Genomic DNA, 22207 nt, shown 5'->3' on the forward strand with positions numbered 1-22207 from the left:
ACAAAGCTGCACATAATACGTAAAAAAATAAACAACAAGCAAAGAATTTATTCAAATCTGAACACACACAATCTCTTTTTGTAATAACCGCATGTTAAATATCGTCTAATGTTAAAACTCCGTTTGTTGAATAATACAAACGGTTTCATTGTATTCATGTCCTCTCTTGTATTTCTGTCAGGTATTTCTGCCGAAGTACACAACACATGTATGTGTATAAAATATTGTTTATTAAAACGTGGGCAAAATGCTAAAGAATATTGAATGATTTTAATGCGACATTGAATCCAAAACAATAATCCAATGTCTACAAAGTTGATGAAAAATAAAAAAATTGTAACACGCGAATGCGGCCAAATCGTTACAATTGATTCTTTATGCTCCAAAAATAAATTTAATAAACATGTGGGAGCACAGCGTCACAATACAAAATGTAACAAACGGAGAAAAGCGTTACAATGCAACATGTAACAAAAACCAGTTGTGTTGCTGCAGGTAACGGGAGCACGGAGCATAGTCAACAGTCAATATTCATACACCTGAACGTGATCAGGAGTCATTAACACACTCCTCTCCCCCCCCCCCCCCCCCCCCCCCCCCCCCCCCGGTTTGTGTCACACTCCGGACCACGTGGAGTGAGCCTCACAACCAAGACGTGATGTAGTTGTGTCGAACCAATCTCACAGCACAGAAAAGCACTGAGGTAATCCCGCGTCGTAGTTTCCACTGCGTTTCGTTGTAAATATTGTGTTCAGTTTTACCTTTGTGAGTTGACGTCGCTGTCGGCATGACGTTACGGATCGGGGCAATTCAACCGGTAAGTGATACACGTATAAATACTTATATTGCAAGAAGATACATCCATCTATCTATCTATCTATAGAGAAAGTGAGAGAGAGGGAGAGAGAGAGGGAGAGAGAGAGAGAGAGAGAGAGAGGGCGAAAGAGAGAGAGAAATAAACGTATAAGTAATTATACTGCAAGAAGATACATCCATCTATCTGTCCATAGAGAAAGAGAGAGGGAGAGAGAGAGAGAAAGAGAGAAAGAAAAAAGAGAGAGAAAAAGGAGAGGGAGAAAAAGAGAGAGAGAAAGAGAGAGAGAAGAGAGAGAGAGGGAGGGAGAGAGAGAGAGAGAGATCATGTTATGAAGCATCAGTGAGTGAGTATTGTTTTACGTATCATTTCAGCAATATCACAGCGGGGAATATCGTAAATGGACTTAACACATTGTACCCACGTTGGGAATAGAACCCGGGTCCTTCGAGCGGACGCTTTAACCACACGGCTACCCTACCGCCCCTAATGCTATCAATAAGGCGCTATAGTCTTATCAAGGATATTTACCTAATACCATCCTCAAGTCGCTGTCGGCATGACGTTACGGAGCGAGGCCATTCAACCGGTAAGTGATAAACGTATAAGTAATTATATTGCAAGAAGATACATCCTTCTATCTATCTATAGAGAAAGAGAGAGAGAGAGAGAGAAGAGAGAGAGGGAGGGAGAGAGAGAAGATAGAGAGAGAGAGGTGGAGAGAGAGAGGGAGAGAGAGAGAAGAGAGAGAGAGGTGGAGAGACAGAGAGAGAGAAGAGAGAGAGAAGAGAGAGAGAGAGAGAGAGAGAGATATCATGCTATGAAGCATCAGTGAGTGAGTATTGTTTTACGTATCATTCCAGCAATATCACAGCGGGGAATATCATAAGTGGGCTGAACACATTGTACCCACGTTGGGAATAGAACTCGGGGCCTTCGAGCGAACGCTTTAACCACACGGCTACCCCACCGCCACTAATGCTATCAATAAGGCGCTATAGTCTTATCAAGGACCTTTACCTAATACCATCCTCAAGCGGCTGGAGGCAGAAATACAAAGTCAGCAGAGATGCAAAGGGAACCATATGTAACAACGGACGGCATCGTCGACAGCTTCTCCTACGATAACCACACTGATATGAAGCTCTCGCAGACGTCTGGCGTGTAAGGAACACTTGTCTCTACCTGCGGAGAAGGGCATTTAGGATACCGAATTTCCTTGAAGCAGCCAGTGTCTCGTGCCAGATAGCCTTCCTTACAGACCCCCAGCGCATAAATTAAATAAAACAATCACACCATTCCATTCCATTCTCACTCAATCTCTAGATTCAGATCTAGGTTCATATTAAGCGACATTATGATTACTTTAATACTCGTGGATTCCCTTGTATAATCATTTTTATTTAACCTCATTTATTGGTTATCCCGGGGACTATATTTTCGTCTCAGTGCACGTGGTCACGTGATACGGCTGGGCGCTGGGAGCTATCGCATCAAGACTACATAACCAGACAAAACATTTGTGTAACATTCATGGTTCTCGAGACTGTATATATTAATAAAAGAGTAAATAATAAGAGTTATGTTTTTAAAGTTATTCATGGTTATACAAAACTGTATCATTATTGCTGATATGGATAATACGAAGTACCGGTTATGACGAATTGTTTGTTTGTTTGTTGTTTAACGCCGCACCCAGCAATATTCCAGCTGTATGACGGCAGCTGGAAAAAACCGATTCTAGATCAGACAATCAGTGATTGACATCATGAGCAAATGATCCACGCAATTGGGATCGATGACATGCATCAACCAAGTCAGCGAGCCTGACCACCCGATCCCGTAAGTCGCCTCTTACGACAAGCATTTCGCCTTTTACGACAAGCATGGGTTGCTGAAGAATTATTCTACCCCGGATCTTCACGGGCCGGTTATGACGAATAGTCAATGAGTATTGTTTTACGCCGCTTTTGGCAATATTCCAGGAACATCACGACGGGGGACATCGGAAATGGGCTTCACACACTGTACCCATGAAGTGTTTCGAACCCGGGTCTTCGGCGTGACAAGCGAACGCTTAAACCACTAGGCTACCACTCCGTCTCGTTACAACGAATAAATACACAAGGTCCCTCAAAGGTATCATGGCACTGAAGTTATAAATAAATAAATAAATAAATAAATAAATGAATGAATGAATGAATGAATGAATGAATGAATGAATGAATGAATGAATGAATGAATGAATGAATGAATGAATGAATGAATGAATGAATAAATAAATAAATAAATAAATAAATATGATGCGCCTAATCCATACCCTAAAGCATGCTCAAAGTGCTACATTATTACGCCGGTCAATGTATCAGTGTGCGCTCGATTTTCATTCTCAGCTCCCTGGGGAGTACACAACCCAAGTTGCCTGTAAGGCGCCAAAAGGTTAACAGTTACATTACCATCCCATCCGACCGGGTACCCACTCACTGCCGGGTGAACAGAGGCACATTTCGAACAAGGTCATTTGCTCAAGGACACACATGTGGTACATGTGCTTCAGTGTGGGGCAGGACCGAAGCCCTAGAAACCGAACCACAGACTCTCAGGAGCCAAGCTGGCAAACACGGTCACGTTCAACTAGTGTTTAACGTGAGAAGTGCACATGCTCTTACCGCCTCTGAGTGCCGTGACGAGTTTCATGTTTATGAGACAGGCTTCGCGCTGAATCTATATATGATATATATGACATTTTGTGACCAGCACTTATACGAACAGGTATTTGAGCCAACTTCTCGATGTATGTAGGTTTTTTTCATCAAGAGGCCTCTGGGTGGTGTATTTATAGCAGGGCGAGCTGAGTGACATTTGGTCTCATGTTGGCGTTGGCACAGATTCGATCTCCCAGAAAGGCAACGCCTGGCTCACGTATGGGCCCTGCTTGACATTTAACGTGAGGTTTAATTTCATTGGAACCATTTCAAGTCAGCGGTTAAAGGATTGACGAAAAAAGTGAGCTTCTCGTGAAAACGATTACGTGTTAAACTGTTACGGTAAGTGGTAACGTTCTTGTACTTACCCTCCCACGCGTAGCAGGTACGGAACACGCGGAGGGCTTGTTGTGGCGTGAATGGCGTGAGTGCGTGACTGAGTTGGGTTTAAGTTGGGTTTAAGTTATATCTCGGCGTGTCAACTTTGTATGGACAAAAGTCCAATGCACGCAGACGTTTGCGACTGTCGTGAAATCCAGAAGCATGAAAATGGTGCTGACAAACCGAGATTCATAATCAGGGGAAACTGGGATTCGAACCCAGTGAGCACTAACAGTTAGGACACCAGTACCCCCTACTCCGCTTCCCCCACCCTCCTTAATACGTAATAGTAGCAGCAGCAGCAGTAGTAGTAGTAGTAGTAGTAGTAGTAGCCGTGGGATTAGTAGTAGTTGCAGTAGTAGTAAAAGGTAGTAGTAACAGCAGTAGTAGTAGTAGTAGTAGCCGTTGTACTAGTAGTGGAAGTAGAAGTAGAAACAGTAGTAATAGAAGTAGTAGTAGTAGAAGTAATAGTAGTAGTAGAAGTAGTAGTAGTAGTAGTAAGTAATAGTAGTAGTAGTTGTTGAAGTAGTAGTTGCAATAGCAATAGTAGTAGTAGTAGTAGTAGTAGCCGTGGGATTAGTAGTAGTTGCAGTAGTAGTAAAAGGTAGTAGTAACAGCAGTAGTAGTAGTAGTAGTAGCCGTTGTACTAGTAGAGGAAGTAGAAGTAGAAACAGTAGTAATAGAAGTAGTAGTAGAAGTAATAGTAGTAGTAGAAGTAGTAGTAGTAGTAGTAAGTAATAGTAGTAGTAGTTGTTGAAGTAGTAGTTGCAATAGCAATAGTAGTAGTAGTAGTAGTAGTAGCCGTGGGATTAGTAGTAGTTGCAGTAGTAGTAAAAGGTAGTAGTAACAGCAGTAGTAGTAGTAGTAGTAGCCGTTGTACTAGTAGTGGAAGTAGAAGTAGAAACAGTAGTAATAGAAGTAGTAGTAGTAGTAGTAGAAGTAATAGTAGTAGTAGAAGTAGTAGTAGTAAGTAATAGTAGTAGTAGTTGTTGAAGTAGTAGTGGCAATAGCAGTAGTAGTAGTAGTAGTAGTAGTAGCAGCAGCAGTAGTAGTAGTAGCAGCAGTAGTAGAAGCAGTAGTAGAAGCAGTGGTAGTAGTAGTAGTAGTAGTTGCAGCAGCAGTAGTAGTAGTAGCAGCAGCAGTAGCAGTAGTAGTAGTAGTAGTAGTTGCAGCAGCAGTAGTAGTAGTAGTATTAGTATTAGTAGTAGTAGTAGTAGTTCTACTAGATGTTACATAGTTGGTAGAAATTGAAGCATTACTGACAACAGAAATACTTGGATGATTGATTTACCTTGATCATAATTTTAATTCTCGATCAACAATTATATCACAACGTGTCAGTTCAATATTCGAAACCCGAATAATAGTGAGTAGTTGTTACAATAGTCGGAGTAGTAGTTGTAGGCGTCGTCATGGTGGTATCGGCAGAGAAAGTAGTACACAGAAGCAGCAGACGTTGTAGTAATTATAGTAGTTGTAGACACACAATTATTGCGCCAAACATAAGATTTTTTAACTTATTGCTTTAAAGAAGACGTGCATCGCGAAGAGCTGTGCCGCCTAAAATAATACAACCTTCAATAACACGAGATTAATACCACAACAATATTACCATTAGCTGGAAACCACATTTACATACAAATAAAGATAATTTGACCCATGTAAAGATCAGTAAACACAGTGAAAATATGCGATGAAGCTAGACAGAGTTATCTGCCCTTGCATCAGACAATTGCAGTCAGCTTTCATTATCCATTTGAGTGTGATTTCAAAAGAAGATATATCAGGTATCATTTATGAACAATTATTTTGTCATTTATGAGATCAACGTTAATGGTATATCGATATGTGATAAGACTTGGTGTTTTTAGCGGCCTCATTTTGACGCACAACCTTCCTTGTCGCTGGGACATTCTCACAAGCACGCCACTCACAAAGAAATCCAACGGAATATTCACACTACATTTTTACGGTGCCGCATTTCACCTCATCCGTTTCAGGCAGTAAACATGTCATAATGACGCTGTCACGTGACCGAGATGAAATATACTCGCTGGGCGTTTCCCCAAACAGAACACGATAATAAAACTAAGTCTTACATTCCAACACGAAAGGACCTTCTCAAGGTGAAGTAACCAATTAGAACACGACTTCGTTCTATATAGAACATAACATAAAAACATTTAACACCTTCCAAACCCATAAATTATTTTAAATAATTGTTAAAATCTAAATAAATACATATCGACCCGAAGTCGACTGATGCATTATTTTAAAGGCAACAAATATTAGGCACATGAATACAAACACGGAACTACTTTATGTCCTATTGAACAGAGATAAGTAAGTAAATAGACCATCGCATATGAAAACAAATAGTCCTTCGGTTATTTCCAGTGTGGCTCTCCCCGTCAAATTTACAGAGGTTTGAAATTCGTCTTTTGTACTCAACAAAAACAAAAACGAAATATGAGTTTTGTTTAATCCCACCTAGAAAGCATTAAAATCTTTACCTTCCATTGTTCCTGCTGTAGTTATTTACACGTCCTCTGTCCAGGTGAGTCTTTTTAACACATTCTATCCAGGTAAACGATGTCCTTGTGTTACCTTGGTTGTCGGGAGCCACGCCGTCTAAATGGCCGTCCTTGCACCATAAATATGACTTGTCATCTACTCTTGATAAAAGAGCGCTCCACCACTTAGCCTCGTTGTAATAAACTTCGTTGACGACTGGGGTAAGATGGCGTGTCTATTAAAGCGTACCCTGAAGACATGGGTACACGCGGAATTGTGGGGGATGAACGCTTGATTAAATTACAGATTAAACAGAGGAGGTGTGTGTCACATTCTTGATAAACGTGTGATACCACATCACTTACTTGTTGTTAATTTGGGTTGTTGAGTGGGGAACTGTCTTAAAGGGGCCGTTCGGGCAGGATGGGACTGTGTTCTATAGTCCGAGTTCGTCCCTTAATTGTCAGGATCCGCTGGGTTCGAATCTCACATCGATCTTTGATCTGGATTTTTCCGGATCAAGGGTAGCGCATTCGTCTATAGCGTTGAAATTTGCTATTTATAGTTGCGTCCCTTAGCCGGGACAGGATCCGATGCTGTATCATTGCTTTAATATGTTGCCGTGATGTTGATGTAATACCTTTGTAATGTTGCCGTGACGTTGCAGATATGTTGCCGTAATGTTGATGTGATGTTGCAGGTATGTTGTCGTGATGCTGTCGTGATGTTGCTGTAACGTTGCCGTGATGTTGCCATGATGTTGCTGTAGTGTTATTATAATGTTGCTGGAATCTGTTCAATTTATACCCGCATACACTCACTGAACCATTTATTGTATTTGATTTAGTACGACCTTTGATATTTACACAGCAATACAGATTTTTCGTCGACGGTTGAAATATCAATACGCTTCTACGACCAAGGTTTGGATTCGAACTCGGATTCTGTTACAACAAACAGAGACAACAGGGCTCTACGATCTGTTGACATACAGGAAAAGAGTAAAAGGAACAATTGTTTACCCAATTATGATTTTATCATGATAAGCATTTTTATACATATCACATTGGTCATGTTGGTATATTCTTTAAATCAATACCTTAGTCTATTCGGTAAGTTTGTTTGTTTGTTGCTCAGCAATATTCCAGCTATATGACGGCGGTCTGTAAATAGTCGAGTCTGGACCAGACAACCCAGTGATTGACATCATGAGCATCGATCATCGTAATTGGGATACGATGACATGCATCAACCAAGTCAGCGAGCCTGACCACCCGATCCCGTTAGTCGCCTCTTACGACAAGCAATAGTCGCCTTTTACGGCAAGCATGGGTTGCTGAAGACCTATTCTACCCCGGATCTTCACGGATTGGATTCGGTGAATACTTGATCCGTGTGAAATAAACAAGCAGAGAGATAATACCTCTTAAACCGGTGGTGGATAGTGTGAGAGACATTTGGAACAAGTGAGCTGGGTTTATCGACGCCCCTGATATTTTTCTAGCAACGACGGGGAGAAAGAGACTGCACTTCGCCAGCTGTACCATACAAGGAATCGAACCTAGGCATCGGCGTGCCGAGCGAACGCTTAATACACCGCCATTATTCCACATGTTTGTTTGTTGTTTTACGCCGCACTCAGCAATATTCCAACTCTATGACAGCGGTCTGTAAATAATCGAGTCTGGACCAGACAATCCAGTGATTGACATCATGAGCATCGATCATCGCAATTGGGATACGATGACATGCATCAACCAAGTCAGAGAGCCTGACCACCCGATCCCGTTAGTCGCCTCTTATGACAAGCATAGTCGCCTTTTACGGCAAGCATGGATTGCTGAAGACCTATTCTACCCGGATCTAGGGCTTGAGTGACATTTCTATGTATTTTAATTTAAGCGTGATGAAAGGTGCACTCCCTAAATGCTATATCGCTCTGGTGTAATGTCAAAATGGTTATCATGGAAAAGTATCTCTACAGCGAAACACCTACAATCCGGAAATTCAGAGAAATAATCCAGATTAACGCATCTTGGGTCAAGAGCAACATTGTCCTGTACAATTCACACCTCTAATCCTCCGGAAGGTGAGGTCGGCGTCCGGATTAAAAAGGTTAGTTCTCTACACATATACAGGAAACACTCTAAAAAGAATTACTGAGATAAACATCAAGGGTTTTTTAAACCGATATCTAGGCGTATCCTGGCTTTATCAGGAAGATCCGCGTGTAAACTCAGGGCTGCAGCTGGTAGGGTTTCTCTGTTTTCAATCGGTTGATTATGGTTTTTGTGGCCAGATCCAGTTCAGATCCAGACTATTTTGATAATTTAGGTCAATTTACAGAATACTTCACAGTTTACCAGGTTAACTTAGAAACAGTCTGGTATTTTTTTTTAAACCTTGTTAACAGGATCACTAGAAAACAAAATAACGGGGTAATTTGTTGTGTTTAACAGAATAACGGGGTAATTTATTGTGGTTAACAGAATAACGGGGTAATTTTGGGGGGATAACAGAATAACGGGGTAATTTGTTGTGGTTAACGGCATAGCGGGGTAATTTCTTGTGGTTAACGAAATAGCGGGGTAATTTCTTGTGGTTAACGGCATAGCGGGGTAATTTCTTGTGGTTAACGGCATAGCGGGGTAATTTCTTGTGGTTAACGGAATAGCGGGGTAATTTCTTGTGGTTAACAGAATAGCGGGGTAATTTCTTGTGGTTAACGGCATAGCGGGGAAATTTGTTGTGGTTAACGGAATAGCGGGGTAATTTGTTGTGGTTAACGGCATAGCGGGGTAATTTCTTGTGGTTAACGGAATAGCGGGGTAATTTCTTGTGGTTAACGGAATAGCGGGGTAATTTGTTGTGGTTAACGGAATAGCGGGGTAATTTCTTGTGGTTAACGGAATAACGGGGTAATTTGTTGTGGTTAACAGAACAACGGGGTTATTTGTTGTGGTTAACAGAACAACGGGGTAATTTGTTGTGGTTAACAAAATGTTAATGAAAATTATATGAAACACAGTGATGACACAATGTGTTCGTGAAAAGGGTAAGCCTGTCCTGCTCTACAGGCAGAACCCGCCACTCAGACAATTATAATACTAAGGAAGTAAGGGACAGTGAGTCCACGTGAAGGTCATAGCATGGAATAGCATTGCACATCATGTTGACAAGTGCCATATTTTGTAAATTCCTCTGAAAGTCTGTCATAAAATTCCTGGAATACTTAATCAGGGCTTTTTATGGTAAAACATTGATTCAAAAGCTTAGTCTACCAAATGTGTCTTTCCGTGAATTCTGAATACAACGCACATGCTGTAAAATACCCAAGCAACCGAGAAATGTCGACGCCATATGCTCAAGCTCATGATATATATCGACATGAAGTGGAAATTCATGATTGGAAAATCGAAATCGCCCTTCATGTCGTACAGCCCTACGCAGAGGCTGCCATAGTCTGTCTTACCGACCCTGGTACAAATATATATCAAATACAGCCCATGCAAGTCTATAACGTTTGGCAAGTCTAGATTACTGCAGTATCGGGAAATGAAGAGAGTCACTGGGCTCCCTTTTATTATTTTGTTAGAAAGATAACTGAACAACTGTTTTTTTCTGTACGATATGTTCATTTCAGAGACTAGATGTTTGTCTAAGGTTGCCATGGTTTCAATTTCTTTGCATAGATAAGACACTCAATATGCTTTCTCAGCGAATGGATAAGGTGAAGATACACATTTATCTGGAAATTGTTTGAAGGAAATGAGTTCGTCTGTATATTTGCTACTCAAAACAGGTTGAATAGCACCCAGAATTGGAAGGCTGTGTATTGCAATACCTACCGGCTATGATAGATTAACTGTAGTCCTATGAAACACAAATTGAGCGCTCTTTAACTCTTTTTGAGCAGTATATCTAAAACTGAGGTTTATCCTTTGGTAACGTGTCCTTGACTTCACTAATACAATAAAGGAAAGTAAAAGAAACATCTATTCGTATGCACAGAAAAACAGATTGGCAAAGACAGGGACACGGTTGATATCAATGGGATACATTCAGACATTTTTACATACAGACGTTTAACAATGTGATGAAACAAACCGCAGTTCATAATCGATGTAATTTCGGCATTCGAACCCTTGATCAACGAAGAATGGCACTCTAACAGCAAATCGAGATCAACCATACGATATAAGTATTGCATAACCAAATAACTCATTACGTGAGTTTGTAAGGCAAATGGTCACATTCCTTTTCAATATAAAAAAAATATTCAGCTGAGTATAACAAAAATGGGTTATAAAAAAAGTATTTTGCTTCACCGCTTGCCTAGGAAGACCATCTGAGGTTCTATTTCTGAAACGGATTCTTTGAGCAGAAAAAATACAGAAGTCTTCTTCATCTATCACAAGTGTGGGGATGCTTTCCTCGGCTTAGCAACATTGCCGCAAAGTAAGTGCAACATTCAACACAGTCTTTCCAGTTCCAAGATGACATGCAATTACAGCAGCCCTCCATGCAATCAGACATCCCACAGACATCCCTTGCACGACCCGACCCCTTCCCTCCCCCAGGGTGCCTACCCCCCTCTCTGCATGTCCTCGCTCTCTCACACGAGGGCTAATTTTCACGTGCGCCTGTCGACGGGGCAACGTCATCCCATGAGATTCTCAACATAGCTGAGTGAATATTTGTGGAAACTCTGGGATGATAGAGGCGGGTTAGCCAATGGCATCACCATCGACTCTCGAACCGGATTATCCCGAAATGTTTAGGAAGTGAGAGAATGCTAAATGTAAATATTCGAAATATGACAAAACAAACCAGCAGTTGACACAGCATGTGCACCGATCTCCACCATTGCTGTCTGCTGACACCAGTGCCACGAAATGTCCACCCGATCACCATTTTAAGTTCAGTCGGTTCTACGTCACTAACAACTGACGTCATGTTCTGTCTAGGATTCCCAAATCGGTTTACAAAATAATGCCCATGTCGAAATTACCAGTGTCACAGAATCAAACTAAGAGAATCTTCAGGCAAGTGCTCAAATGTTCTTATCAAATACATGTTACTAGTTGCTTTTAAATACTTGTTTTGTCAAAAGCTGGGAAAATGGTGTTTTTTTATGATTGTCTGTATTTCCAAATACTAAGTCATACGAATCGTCCAACAAGTCACCATACCGCCTATTACACCACTCGTCACACATCTCGCCACACCGGTCGTCACACATCTCACCACACCGGTCGTCACACAACTCGTCACACCACTCGTCACACATCTCGCCACACCGGTCGTCACACATCTCCCCACACCGGTCGTCACACAACTCGTCATACCACTCGTCACACATCTCGCAACACCGGTCGTCACACAACTCGTCACATCGATCTTCCTACAACACGCCAAAAAGGTCATGGCACAACTCGTCACAGCAATCGTCACACAACTCCCCACACCAGTCGTCGCAAAACTCGTCACAACAATCGTCACACAACTCGTCACCCTGCTTGCCACCTTGGTCGTGGCACAACTTGTCACACCGCTTGTCACACCCGTCGTCCCACAACTCGTCACTGCTTGCCACACAACTCGCACCACAACGGGTTCAGTCCTTGGATAATGTAGAGGAAGTCCTTTTAAAATCTCCCTGATGCTCTATAACGAGCTGCAAATACCTCGTAATTTTAAAATGTGCGAAGAGAATTCTTGGTGTCCCCTGTCGTAGTATTGTTGAATGGTTTCTAAAAGCGGCGCAAAACATTACTCATTCGCAGCAATTGACTCTTGCATCTTTAACCAACCTTTTTAAGTCCCCATCAAGCAGACTACACAGACTATGTTTAAACATATACTTCTTCTCGCCTCTCAACAGTTATCTTTGGCCAGAACAAAAAAAAACACGTAACCATTTCCAAGCTGTGAAATTGAATCCCGCTGGCAGGAAAAAAAGGTGTAATGTTTGATTCTCCAAGAGATGAGCTGTTAGTCTGGGCACGCTGAATATTCCCTGGCGATGTGGCCAGAGAAGAGGAGACAGACAGGGATGCTATCAAATGGCAATGGTGAAAACCACAAGGCTGTGGTTACCTGCATATCTGGACGAGGTTCAAATTATCAGTGAGACATGCCGCGAATGCAGGAGTGAGTGTGTTAGGTTTAACGCCGCTTTTAACAGTATTCCAGTTATATCACGGCGGGTCAGCTTAATTAGGGAGGAAAGCCCGAAGTGATGCAGGTCTCAGACGTTTACCACTTCGGTGAAACCTACGAGCACGGGTATGGTGCTGACAAACCTAGAAAAATAATCGGGGCGAACCGGGATTCGAACCCATAATCATAGGTTCTGGCGTGCCCCGTGAATGCAGAAGAAGACACGTTAGTTTCAGCATCACTTGTGTTTTCAGAATAAATAATTGTGGTCGTTTTCTGTAGAAATATATTTATAAGACACATCTGGTTGAAGTACTACAAACATCGTTTTGTTTTCATTGGCTCGTTTACTTATAAAACATTGTATTCATTTCTAATGTATTGATGCAGAAAACAGTTCTGGATCTGTAAAATCGGATTCAGTAGTCCATATATTTAATCAATACAACATGAATTTGGTTTTATGTCTGACTTCCATTTATATGATAATGAAAGCACCAGTAACATCGGCAATAATCCCAAAATGAGTAAACGATACTTTTCAAGTTACAAAGTCATATAAATGTCATCACTTGCAAATATTTGACATAACAGCTGTTCAACTTCGGATGTAAATGGCATCTTCCAGATGATAAAAAATGACTTTTTTCCTAGTTTCTCTGTCCCTTTCGTATTGAATTTCATGCTCGCTCGTCTCCCCATCACGCCCCTTTGCATCCCGTCTCCCCCAGTCAACAACTGCACCTCACCGCCTGGTACACGCCGTCCCGCCCTAGCCGTGACGTCGACGGGCACGCCAGCTGCAATCTGTTGAGGTATTACAGGGGTTTATTTTTTCTGCATGCGTCTTAACACATCAAGAAATACGCGCCGTGTGTAACGAGGATTTAGTTGTGCAACAGCTGCACACGACAGCGCCAAACCTACAAGCCGGATCTACTTTCAACTTAACCTTGACCTTTCCAAAATGGCGGCTAGAATGAACCGAAACAGCTCCCCATCACAATCCATCGCCATCGTTAAAACATTTCTTATTTTCTGCACGTCCGTCCCTCTCCCGGGATTACCTTCTGTTCATGGCCTCAGTGCGGACTTCATTTTAGAAAAAAAACGCAGTCATTTTTCTTGAAGTCATAGCTGACGCGGCATTGTGGCGGTTACGAGCCCAGCGCTTCAAATGTTGACAAATCAGGTGTTAACCGCTCAGTCCCCTCGATTTACGGCCGTGGACAAATTGCCAAATGTTTACGTATTAACTGTTCGTGGTTTTTCTTCTGCCTGGCGTGGTATCAGAATAAAGTGATGCATGTGTCCAGTCTATGAGCTGGCTGGCCGTGTTTGCCTGTGATCGCGGTGTTGTAACGGTGTCACTTCTGTTGCCCTGCCTACAAAGATGCATGCGAGGCATGTGACAACAGTGCAACTCCTGTGTGCCTAGGGTTTAACAGGAAATCCTCAAGTTTACGATGATAACATGTAATTTTATACCATATCGGACTGTGAAATCGATTCACCTACGCACAGGTATTATACAAGAACATCATAGCGATGATTTGTCTGTTTGTTGTTTAACGCCGCACTCAGCAATATTCCAGAAGTATGGCGGCTGTCTGTAAAGAATCAAATGTGGACTAGACAATCCAGTGATTGATATCATGAGCATCGATCTACGCAACTGGGATACGATAACATGTATCAACCAAGTCAGCGAGCCTGACCACCCGATCCATATAGTCGCCTCTTACGACAAGCAAAGTCGCCTTTTACGGCAAGCATGGGTTGCTGATGAACTGACCCAGGCACCACAAGGAATGGCAGAGGATCCCAATGATGAAAATCAGACGTCGGATCAGCCATGGTGCCATCTTAAAATGCTCTGAAGTATGTTTGTTTGTTGTTTAACGCCGCACTCAGCAATATTCCAGCTGTAAGACGGCGGTCTGTAAAGAATCGAGTCTGGACCAGACAATCCAGTGATTGATATCATGAGCATCGATCTACGCAATTGGGATACGATGGCATTCATCAACCAAGTCAGCGGGCCTGACCACCGGATCCCGTTAGTCTCCTCTTGCGACAAGCGTAGTCGCCTTTTACGGCAAGCATTGGTTGAAGACTTATTCTAACCGGGATCTTCACGGGTCTACATGTTATGTACATTCGCCCGTCCGCTGGAGGTCCGGTTTTGATTCACAAGTGTATATGCCTATTCTTGACCACCGTAATAATCCCTAAGCACCTGACGTAGATCTGACGCATCCACTGACAAATATCCATTCCCGATTATCTAGTTATCATATATCAAATGTATAAATGATACACGCCTTGACCCGTTCGTTACCATAGTTTCCTTTAGGAATTCGATTCGAATATTACGCCGCTAAAAATAGTAGTCCAATCAAATTACACTAATGAGCAAAAGAAATCCTGCGCTAAGACAGTGATAGGAGAGATGGGGGTGTGACGTCACTTCCGACACGAAGCTTTGGCGGCGAATGGCCCAACGTGTTTATGATAATGAGAAGAAGATATAATACCCTGAGGCCCGTTCCACAAAGCGATCTTAGTGCTACGACTGTCGTGAGTCAGTGTTAAAGAATGGGAGTTACGACCGACTTAGCGCTAAGATAGCTTTGTGGAACGGGGCCCTGGATTGATAAGATGACAAATATCCGTAAACCTGCGTTTATACATCTGAGGTGGAGTGAGTGAGGCGACTGAGTATGGTTTTACGCCGCTGTGTGCAACATTCACGGCGGGAAAATCCTATCAGCAACCATATCTAGGTGAGTGAGTGAGTGAGTTGGGTTTAACGCCGCATTCAACAGTATTCCAGTTATATCACGGCGTGTCAGCTTAATGTGGGAGGAAAGCCCGAAGTGATACAGGTCTCAGACGTTTACCACTTCGGTGAAACCCACGAGCACGGGTATGGTGCTGACAAACCTAGAAATATAATCGGGGCGAACCGGGATACGAACTCACGGTCATAGGTTTCTGACTGTGTATATGAGCTCTGCCAAGATGCTCCAATGCGTATTAAGGGCGTTGAAGTAACCCATAGGATTCAAATTGTTCGCCGAAGAACCGGGCATATTGTTTGAGTGAGTGAGTATAGTTCTACGCCGCTTTTAGCAATATTCAAGCAATATCACGGCGGGGAACACCAGAAATGGGCTTCACACATTGTACCCATGTTTGGAATCGAACCCGGGTCTTCGGCGTGACGAGCGAACGCTTTAACCACTAGGCTACTCGACCGCACCTCATATTGTTTGAAGCCCAGATGGTGGTTCCCACTGACGATATATCGCTTTTCTATTTCTAAATGCGGCTTAGTATTATACTCACACTTTCGCTCGCTCCCACATGTGTTTGTATCTGTGTACCAATGTAAATGGTGAACTAGACTTTGAAGTGGAACACGTGGATGACGTAAGCATTTCAATCGGAATCACCCAGTCCATTACTTCAAAACGTGACGATTCGTCACGACAGTGGTTAGTGCATGACCAGAAGGACCCAAGAAACCTATCTGGATTCAAACCCCGTCGACTACATAGAATCTAAAGTTATAGGAGCACACCACATATCAGGCCTTTTTCGGTTTGAATGAAACCATTCAAAATCCACTTTGTATGTCTGCTGACTGAAATGTGCGTGATGCATGGCATGCACCAGCAAAAAAGTCCGCGATTTCACAGGACAATGCCTGTCTCACACAAGGCACTTCTTACAGCATCAAGACCTAGTCTGGGCAGCATACTGACGAGAAAAGACGTTAAATGAATCTTTGTGGTGTAGCCATGGGACGAATATGACACCTTGATCACCGCATCCCATCCTCTAACTACCACCATCTAACTCCAACCCCAAACTCTTCCCTCAACCCCAACCCCTAACTCCAAACCCCTAACTCTCCCCCAACCCCAACCCCTAACTCTCCCCCAACCCCAACCCCTAACCCTCCCAAACCTCAACCCCTAAATCCAAACCCCTAACTCTCCCCCAACCCCAACTCTCTCCCAACCCCAACCCCAACCCCTAACCCTCCCCAACCTCAACCCCTAACTCTCCCCCAACCCCAACCCCGAAATCTCCCACAACCCCAACCCCTTACACTCCCCCAACCCCCAACTCTCCCCCAACCCGAACCCCTAACTCCCAACCCCGAATCCCACTGATGTCCATTTAAACGCCGTCCTACATTTTTAGCGCCGTTACTGTCGTAGCTCCTTTGATGACATCGGATAAGACTAGCATATCTAGTCTCTAAAATGAACATATTCTAAAGAAAAAACAGTTAAATTTTTAAATTATCTTAATAAAACATAATAAAACGGATTCCAGAAACTCTCTTCACTTTCAGAAACTGCAGTAAACTAGACTTGCCCACTATTATAGACTTGCATCGGCTGTATTGGATTTATGTGTTTTAGTATCTAAGACAGCTTTGAAGGAACACCAGCCATGAGTGAGTGGACAATTACAACAAACAAGGTTAGAAAGGAGCGACCAGTAGCCATGTTCAACTAACGCCACCATCAAACGTCTCATCTTCATCAGGTACTTTAGTCCAAAACATCTACTTAGGACATTAACGCATTCCATCACTCCAACCTTTGTACTGACAAACAAGACATTCCAACCGAAGAAGGACCGGGTTTCGAAGGTTTAATCACAACATTCCTTTACACCTCTGTCTTTAAAACTACAAACGAAACTACAGAACAGACGGCAGCCATTATCAAACGTGCGGAGTGTCCCGTTATGCAAGCGACTTCAAAGACACCACAATGAGGCTGGCTGTAAATTATATTTCCACCAGGAAATGCGTATACGAAATGTTGCGAGGCTTACTTCCGGCAACAGCTAGTTCTATATTTAATTTGTATTTGCAACACACATGCACATATGCGCCAACCAAAAAATAGTGATGTTTATTTGGGTATTTATAGACAACGTTTCCAGGGATATCAGCGTCTGTCTGGCAGAGTTTCTAACGAGAGTAACGCGCAAGGATATTCATAGACTTATTACAGCGGCGTAGACAACGGCAATTTGATATGTTTATGTTTATGACATGTCGGAACAAATAACGGTTTGTTTATATTAGTCAGTTGTCTCATGTAGTCTGGTTATGAATGTACGTTGTGGAGATGAGTGAATGACTTTAGTTTTACGCCGCTTCTAGCACTATTCCAGCCATATCGCGGCGTTGGACAGCAAGAATGGGCATAAAACATTGAGTGAGTGAGTGAGTGTATATGGTTTTACGCCGCTTTTAGCAATATTCCAGCAATATCACGGCGGGGGACACCAGAAATGGGCTTCACACATTGTACCCATGTCGGGAATCGAACCCGGGTCTTCGGCGTGACGAGCGAACGCTTTAACCACTAGGCTACCCGACCGCCCCCATGAAACATTGAAACGCTATGGGAATTGACATATGACTGAGTGCTTTGGTTTGTTTGTTGTTTAACGCCACACTCAGCAATATTCAAGCTATATGACGGCGGTCTGTAAATAATCGAGTCTGGTCCAGACAATCCAGTGATTGAAAACATGAGCATCGACCCACGCAATCGGGATACGATGACATGTATCAACCGATCCTGACCACCCGATCCCGTAAGTCGCCTCTTACGACAAGCATCGTCGCCTTTTACGGCAAGCATGGGTTGCTGAAGACCTATTTTACCCCGGATATTCACGGGTCTGACTGAATGAAGTCAAGGGCTGGTCATCCTCGATTATCCAAAATATTACATGTCCATCATATGATCACAAATATACTTGACCCGACGCTATGGTCAGTGCATAGAGTGAGTGAGTGGAGTATTATCTTACTATTTCAACAATATGTCAGTGTAGATCAAGATGTCTTCACATATTATACCATATGCATCAATCAATATTCAGGTTACATCACGACGAGGAACACCAGGAATGGGCTTCAATTATAGTAACGATATTGGAACTCGAACCCGGGCCTTCGACGTGGCGAGCGAACGCTTTAACCACTGGGCTACCCTTCTGAATCGTGAAATGATGGAGGAATGTCTAGAGCTATCTGACGGGACTGGGAAAAGAGGAAGCAGGCTGGAAGATAAACATTTAAAATCGACACAGTAAAAGAAAACAGAGAGAGTTATTTCTGAGCATTCCTAATTTGTAGCTACATGTAGTCCTGTTCAGCGAACTGAATGTTTCCAGGTTAGATTAAGATCCATGCATATTTCTCCGACAAACGTGTTACGGATAAGAAGCCATGTCGTCTTACAGAATAACTGCCGGGGCAAGCTACTCCAAATTCTTGTTAGGGTAACTGTGTGAAAGAAATTCTTCCAGTTCAAATAGACGTGTCAGATTCAAAGAATATACTGGCGGTAATGATGACATAAACAGACGTATAGAGGCACCCTGGCTACATCAAACTACTGAAACTACTTTTTACCAAACGAAAGATTTCAGCGATTTCGTTTCACGTGTGCAAATCACAATGACAGATAATTAAACAAATTATTATGGGATAAACAAATAAAACTGAGAAAACTAATTATAAAGTAAAACCCCTAACAATCTCTAACAATCCAGAAACTCCTTATAATAATAATGTGACGACGGGATTAGGAATCAGTAGAATAGCGAACACAATTGCTATTGAATACTGATCCATTGGTCAATACTAATCATAGGATCTTATATGTAAATGAGAATAGAGTATAACCGCCTCAGTAGCTGTTTCTCAGAAACTCCTAACATAAAGCATAACACTATTTAAGTGATGACCGCATTAGGAATGGGTAGAATTGTAAACAAGATGGCTATTGAATACGGATCCATTGGTTAATACTTATCTTAGGATCCTGTATTCAAATGCGAATAAAGTATAACCGTCTCAGTGGTTGTTCCTCCAACCCCGGAACAAACACATCAATCGGCGTAAACATCCTTGTCGTATCGCTTTCCTAGGTGTGTGTCTGTACAGAAGGGCTCGTACCTATCATTTCAAGGCTGACCACGCCGCGCCCACATTCACGACAGGATCTCATCACACGAATAAACCGCTATTTAAAGTAAACCGTTATTTAAAAAAATGCACGTATTCAGAACTTAGACTGACATTTAGTCCCAGAAAAAATACAAATGGAGACCAGAAGAAGTACAGCGGCTTAATATCAACATAATGGAGTTCCTACTGCCAGGTTTTAGTGACTTCCTATTTACCAAGACATTCAAAATCTTTATCAAATATTTGAATCCCTAATTTTGAGTGAGTGAGTTTGGTTTTACGCCGCTTTTAGCAATATTCTAGCAATGTCACGGCGCGGAACACCAGAAATGGGCTTCACACATTGTACCCAGGTCGAGAATCGAACCCGGGTCTTCGGCGTGACGAGCGAGTGCTTTAACCACCAGGCTCCCCGACTGCCCCTCTAATTAAGTTAAGGACAACGTTTAATGTTATAAGGTAGATCTACCTATAAGGTTAACCATTCCTCCCTCATCTCATCACGTCAGAACGACCTTTCATCCGACCAATCAGAGCGTCGCTTACCAGGTAATGAACGTGACAGTCGGAATGTGATTTCTAATCATGCAACCTCGAAAGCCTTAACACGGGGTATTCCGAACGATAGTTACGGGCTTAACGACTGAATCCATACAATCAAGACCATCTATTAGCCATTCCAGTATGTTCTTTTGTTCAGGTGTCAAATTTGTAAATGATTTTTTTATTTTTCAAAGAGGCATTATTTCGTTTCCTCGAAATAATTTCTATCTCACGGACTCTTACAATATACTACGCTGATAGGGATAATAAGATATGCCATTCTATTTAAATATACACGTGGCATATATCATGATTGAGTGATTGATTGTTGCTGTTTAACGCCGCACTCAGCAATATTCCAGCTATATGACGGCGGTCTGTAAATAATCGAGTCTGGACCAGACAATCCAATGATTGACATCATGAGCATGTCTATCATTGAAAGATCAATAACATCCCTATAGAAAGTATAGTGGTATATGTAGTAAATTTTAAATTATTGTAATTGATTATTATCTTAATGCTTTGTAATTTGCAAAAGAAGTTTCCAGACTGCCAGGTTCTGGATTAACGAGGTTTTGCTGTACATTAACAAGTAGTGCATTACAATCCAAATAACAGCAATCAATGCCTGTATGTCGTACATAACTGTTAAATTTAATTTCATGATTTAAAGATAACATTCAGCAAGTAAGAGTTTTGTGAGTACTAATAAAATATAAAAATCTTTAAACTGGCACGTATGGGTAATGAATAACGTTTTGACAACAATTTTTGTAAGACGATAGGCTAACATTTGTACAACCAAGCACTGACACTTTCCGCTAACACACGAGACAAAAGCTAGTACAAGACGCGTCAGGTGACGTCGTTATTGTCGTCACGTGACAGCTACAAGCACCACGCCACCTGGTGACTGAGGATGTCATCGCGATTCTGTCAGGCTGTTCAAGGGTCCCTGTTCCCAGCAAACTTCAAATGTTATAATGACTGATTAGTTCTGGGTGATTTACACACGACGTCGTTCACACATATTCATAATTTCTGGTGAGGTGAGGTGAAATGGGGTTTAACGTCGCGTCCAAGATTATTGCACTTATATAGCGACGTGCATATACGTGTGTGTGTTTGTGTGGCTGCTTGTACTAGTCCGGACTGATGCCGATTTATAGTGCTAGCTCACTGAGATACCATGCCGCAGTTGAACATGAATACCCCACTCAGACACAGTATACTGACTCCGAGCCGACCAGTCCTTGTTTTAGCCCCTTAATGCCGAGCGCCAGACAGGGTAACAACAAGTACCATCTTTTAACGTCTTTTGGTATGACGCGGTCGGGGATCGAACCTCGGAATTTCCGCTCTCCGGGCAGACGCTCTACCACTAGACCACGGAGGCGGTCAATAATTTCAGGGACTAAACATTCGCCAAGGAGATCTTGTTAACGAGGTTTACCTGTATTTTGTCATGTGCCTATAATTTTGACCATGAGTATATGTATGAACTATGTAATGGAGAAATCATGCGAATTGAAGTAGAATCAATAGGTTCAGGTGATTTCTCCGACTTAAACCATGTTATAGTTGACATAAAACGTCCTTGTAAATTTGCATAATGACCTATAGTTGCGTCAGTTGTACTTGATAAAATGCACGTTCAGAATGGCATGTAAATTCCTGGCTTAGAATCAACTGCAACAACAATAGCGTGACGTCATCATAATTGTTTAGAGTTGGTGCCGTCTTGATATGCTCTGAAGTTTGTTTGTTTGTTTGTTGTTTAACGCCGCACTCAGAAATATTCCAGCTGTATGACGGCGGTCTGTAAATAATCGAGTCTTGGTCAGACAATCCAGTGATCACCCGATCCCGTTAGTCTCCTTTACAGCAAGCATGGGTTGCTGAAGACCTATTCTAACCCGGATCTTCACGAGTCTGCTCTGAAGAATCAGTGTCTACGTCATAAAGTGTGTCGTAATGATAGTATATATGGAAAATTATATACATAGTATTCCATAAATTACATAACATACGTAATATACATGCCTATATCATATCTCGCGTAAAACG

The 22207-nt window shown here is 42.2% G+C and overlaps 1 protein-coding gene and 1 long non-coding RNA gene across 3 annotated transcripts in view; one reads left to right on the forward strand and one right to left on the reverse strand.

Annotated features, from left to right (window-relative positions):
• Positions 1 to 22207, reverse strand: part of LOC124133383 — a 73475-nt gene that overhangs the window by 48714 nt on the left and 2554 nt on the right. The window contains exon 1 of one of the 2 annotated variants that reach the window (XM_046497775.2): positions 6414 to 6612. The exons of the other annotated variant lie outside the window; for it this stretch is intronic. Coding sequence (XP_046353731.2) covers positions 6414 to 6420 — 7 coding nt within the window. The 5' untranslated portion in view covers positions 6421 to 6612. Of the gene's footprint in view, positions 1 to 6413; positions 6613 to 22207 lie in introns of those variants that run through there. 2 annotated transcript variants of the gene reach the window in all.
• LOC124133385 lies at positions 660 to 2348 on the forward strand. The gene is made up of 3 exons (XR_006860912.2): positions 660 to 817; positions 1189 to 1403; positions 1678 to 2348. It is a non-coding gene; the product is annotated as an uncharacterized LOC124133385 (long non-coding RNA).

The sequence above is a fragment of the Haliotis rufescens genome, unplaced genomic scaffold (assembly GCF_023055435.1).
Source record: "Haliotis rufescens isolate VD_foot unplaced genomic scaffold, xgHalRufe1.0.p SCAF_21, whole genome shotgun sequence".
NCBI classification, from domain to species: Eukaryota; Metazoa; Mollusca; class Gastropoda; order Lepetellida; family Haliotidae; genus Haliotis; species Haliotis rufescens.